General features: G+C 38.0%; 1 protein-coding gene across 1 annotated transcript; it reads right to left on the bottom strand.

The window, feature by feature from the left end:
* Window positions 1–215: 215 nt before the first annotated feature.
* amy2a (amylase alpha 2A) lies at window positions 216–2,625 on the bottom strand. Its single transcript, XM_056744339.1, has 10 exons — window positions 2,429–2,625; window positions 2,160–2,306; window positions 1,875–2,072; window positions 1,560–1,790; window positions 1,336–1,469; window positions 1,134–1,256; window positions 954–1,053; window positions 754–875; window positions 548–673; window positions 216–441 (listed from the first exon to the last, which is right to left on the bottom strand). The coding sequence occupies exons 1-10, from the start codon at window positions 2,594–2,596 to the stop codon at window positions 252–254; spliced, it is 1,539 nt and encodes a 512-aa protein (XP_056600317.1). The 5' UTR covers window positions 2,597–2,625; the 3' UTR covers window positions 216–251.
* Between the last annotated feature and the right edge of the window lie 991 nt (window positions 2,626–3,616).

The following is a 3,616-nucleotide window of genomic DNA, read 5'->3' on the forward strand; positions in this document are numbered from 1 at the left end:
CTTCCTAAACAAAGTGTTTGATTATAATATTATTATTAAAATAATCATCTGATAAATAAAAAAGTTGTATACAATTTTTAATAATTAAATTCAAACTACTGTGACTCTAGTGACTGCACCGTTTTATATTTTTTGTACTAACAATACTGTTTTAAGTAACATTGAAAGAATTGTGTTTTATGTTTACATTCAATAAGCCTGAACACCTTTGGTAATGCACATTATTCTTTTATTTCTTTAATCGGCAAGCTTTACAGTTTTGAATCAGCATGGATAGCGATGAAAGGGTCATTGGCCGTGTGACTGATTTTAAAGTATGCCCGTCCATCTCCTCCGACCTGCACCTGCGTTCCAGTGCATCTGCCTCCTTCCTTCTGACCAGAGATGACATCGCAGTAGGTGCCTTGTGGCATGCCAGTGTTTAAGGTGGCATCCAGATCCCTAAAGAACAAAGTGATTATTGAAAATGCTGTAATACTTTGTAATCTCTTTGATTTTTTTCTTGAAATAAAATAAAAAATGTTATTATCAAGCATCAAGGGCTTACCAGCTGTCATTGTTGATGACAATGAACCCACGATTACCACGGCCAAAAGCGATCTGGTTATTCGCATTGTCCCACCAGTTAGAAAATGGCTGTCCATTAACAACGTTACGGAAGATCACCATGTTCCTGTGGAAAAAAGTTGGGTTTTGATTGTAAATTCCATAAGCAAACCATCTTCATAATAAAAGTGTTGGAACTCACAGTACCTGATCTGACGCCACCTGTGTTCACAAACCCAGTTATCTCCACAAGTAGAGTCTGGGTTAATCGGAACTGGTTTGGTGGATCCATTACCATTGCTTGGAGGTCCCATCCAGTCATTTTGGTCCTGAAAAATGAGAAGGCGATATCATATGGATTTCATCAACCAAAAAACACCTTTGCATTGAAAAAGCTGTTCAATCACCTGTCCATTGACAATGTTGCGGCTCCAACGGTAGCTGGACATAACTCTTGTCACTCCATACGGATGAGCCAACATCAGGGCTACAGCCATTTTGTAAAGTCTACAGAGAAAATAAATATGATGTGTTACAAGCAACAAATTGAGTTTATTATGTGTAACCTGTTCTTGTCCCAAGTGTACCTGGCATCCCAGAATGTGAGAATGGATGCTCCGCCAGCTCCATGTCCTCTCTGGTTATCATGGTTGTCAACAAATACCAGGGCTTTATCAGAAGGCATCATACCCCAACCCTCACCCCAGTTCCTGGGACGATAAGTAGTTAAATTAAACAATAAAATTCAAACTACTTCATGCTGCTTTCTTTTCATAGTAAAAACCTTACTTTAGGAAGGACAGCTTTTCATTATTCCATTTGCGAATCACATTGCCCAGCTTGGCGCCATATTTGAACTCAGTGACCCTTCCAATTCCAGTATACTGATTTGATGTGATGGGCTCTCCACCAAGATCAATAACCTTATAGAAAAGTGCATTATGACTCAAACTATTTGCCACCTTTATACCGGTGCTCTTCTATTAAGTGTTAAGAAAAATAAACAAAAATACCTCTTGGAAGATGAAAGGTTTGGATCCAGAGGGAAACCATTTAGTGTTGAGACTGTGGAGTCTTCCGTAAACAGCAGAAAGATCACCAGGCCACATGTGCTTACAAGCGTCCACTCTGAATCCGGCCACACCCATGTCAATAAGCGTGTTCATGTAACCCGCCACTTTCCCCCGAACGTAGTCCTTCTCCAAAGCAAGGTCCAGAAGACCAACCAGACGACAGTTTCTTACCTGCCAACATGATGAAACATTCTGTTATCAGATCTGAAACACAAACTAGCATGCAGTTGAAGTTCAAAATAACTTTTCTTTTACTTGATTGACATCGTTGTAATTCTCAATGTTTCCGCTGCCGGTGTTGCATTTTCCGTCGTTGAAGTCCAAGTTTGAGTATGGAACTGAAGGGAAATCCTTTTTGTTGGCATTAAAATAGGAACCACAGCTGGAGTGTGTACCCTCTCCACCACCGGCACCACACATGTGGTTGATGACTGCATCTACATAGATGTTCACCTGTTAAAACAAGCAAGTAAAGGAAATCAGAACAATCCAGTCTGCTGAATCTGAAGATCTGGAGTTGACATACATAGCTGTATTTACCCCAACGTTGTTGCATCTCGTGATCATATCTCTCAGCTCGTTTTCATTTCCTGATCTGGAACACAGTTTATAGCCAATTGGCTGATACCTCTGCCACCAAGGATACGACGGGTTTGTGACGATGATGCTCTCACTCGGAGGGGAGATCTTTAAACGTGAAACCAATATTTCAATGTTGCTTTCATAATAAACATCAGAATATACAAGAAAGTATACCTGTGCTTTCATGGAATACGATATGTTTTTTTTAATGCTCTAATTCTACTCACCTGAACTCCTCCAAAGCCATTTGGTGCAAGATATCTCTCACACTCTGCAGCAATATCAGCCCAGCGCCATTCAAACAGGTGGACAATGGAAGTTCTTCCATTTTTTGTGTTAGGGTTAAACTGAGCAAAGCTCAGCCCGAGCAGCGCTGTGAAGATTAGAAGCTTCATCTCTCCTTGGTTCGAAGAAAAACAAGCTAAATGTCAAGTTGTTCAGACGTAGTATATATACAGAGAAACATTTTGCGCTGACCAATCACCACGTTAAGAAAGACTTACAACTGAGAACTGATAAGCACACATGTCATGTTCTCACAGTTCTTCCATAAATCTCTCAACTATAGGTAAATAAAAACATTAGATTTATGACATTTATAAAATAGAGAAAGTAAGAAGTCTGATATTTGCTTTATAAGGAGGTGAAGTAAACATTTCCAAAGTAAAAACATTCCGATAAAAACTACACATACTTTAGAGTAAAAATTAAAGAAACATAAGTTCTGTTTACCAACTGCCAAAAATGCAAAGCAACAATTCATTTCATATGGGTCAAGTGGAGATGTTTCATTTTGACTGTTTTTTTGTAGTTGTAATGAACTTAATACAAATAAATTATAAACTTTCAAAAAAGTATTACATTACAGTGAAAATGTAATACTATAGTACATAGTACATTTAGAAAATAACCAAACAAAACACCTCTAATGCACATCCTGTGGTTAACGGGATTGTCAACAAATGCCTGAGCTTTGTCAGTAGACATTTACCAGGGTTCATGGGATTACACACACTTGTTCATTTTGGCTTGCTAGAACTGATGTGCAAATAAAACTGTTGCTTTTTTTACTCAAGGTAGGAAAGTTTTTCTCTGTTTCAGTTTGTTTGTGTAATCACTACACACCACAGTAAAGTGATTTTACCTTTCACTCAGGTCATTACAGTGGACAGCGACAGTATATCTTTAAACAAGACCACTTTTAATTAGAGTTGTCATTACTTCATGCATTAAAATGTGACACTTCTAATTCCAATATAAATATGAATTCTATTATCAAATTTCAACCCAGTATGTTTCGATTTCATAAGTGAATTAGAAAGAGAACAATGGAAATACTGCTTGCCTTGTATGTTCCCAACATGTAATAACGACATCATTTATCATTACATCGTCACTGTGTCCAGAAACCATAG

The sequence above is a fragment of the Triplophysa dalaica genome, chromosome 3, assembly GCF_015846415.1.
Source record: "Triplophysa dalaica isolate WHDGS20190420 chromosome 3, ASM1584641v1, whole genome shotgun sequence".
In the NCBI taxonomy this organism is placed as follows: Eukaryota; Metazoa; Chordata; class Actinopteri; order Cypriniformes; family Nemacheilidae; genus Triplophysa; species Triplophysa dalaica.

Excerpts from the sequence above, each read along its gene's own strand:
- amy2a (XM_056744339.1), bottom strand. The coding sequence starts at position 2,596 with ATGAAGCTTCTAATCTTCACAGCGCTGCTCGGGCTGAGCTTTGCTCAG. Across the intron at positions 1,470-1,559 it reads AACCTTTCATCTTCCAAGAG|GTTATTGATCTTGGTGGAGA; the intron begins GTATTTTTGTTT and ends CTTTTCTATAAG. Across the intron at positions 674-753 it reads CACAGGTGGCGTCAGATCAG|GAACATGGTGATCTTCCGTA; the intron begins GTACTGTGAGTT and ends TTTTTTCCACAG.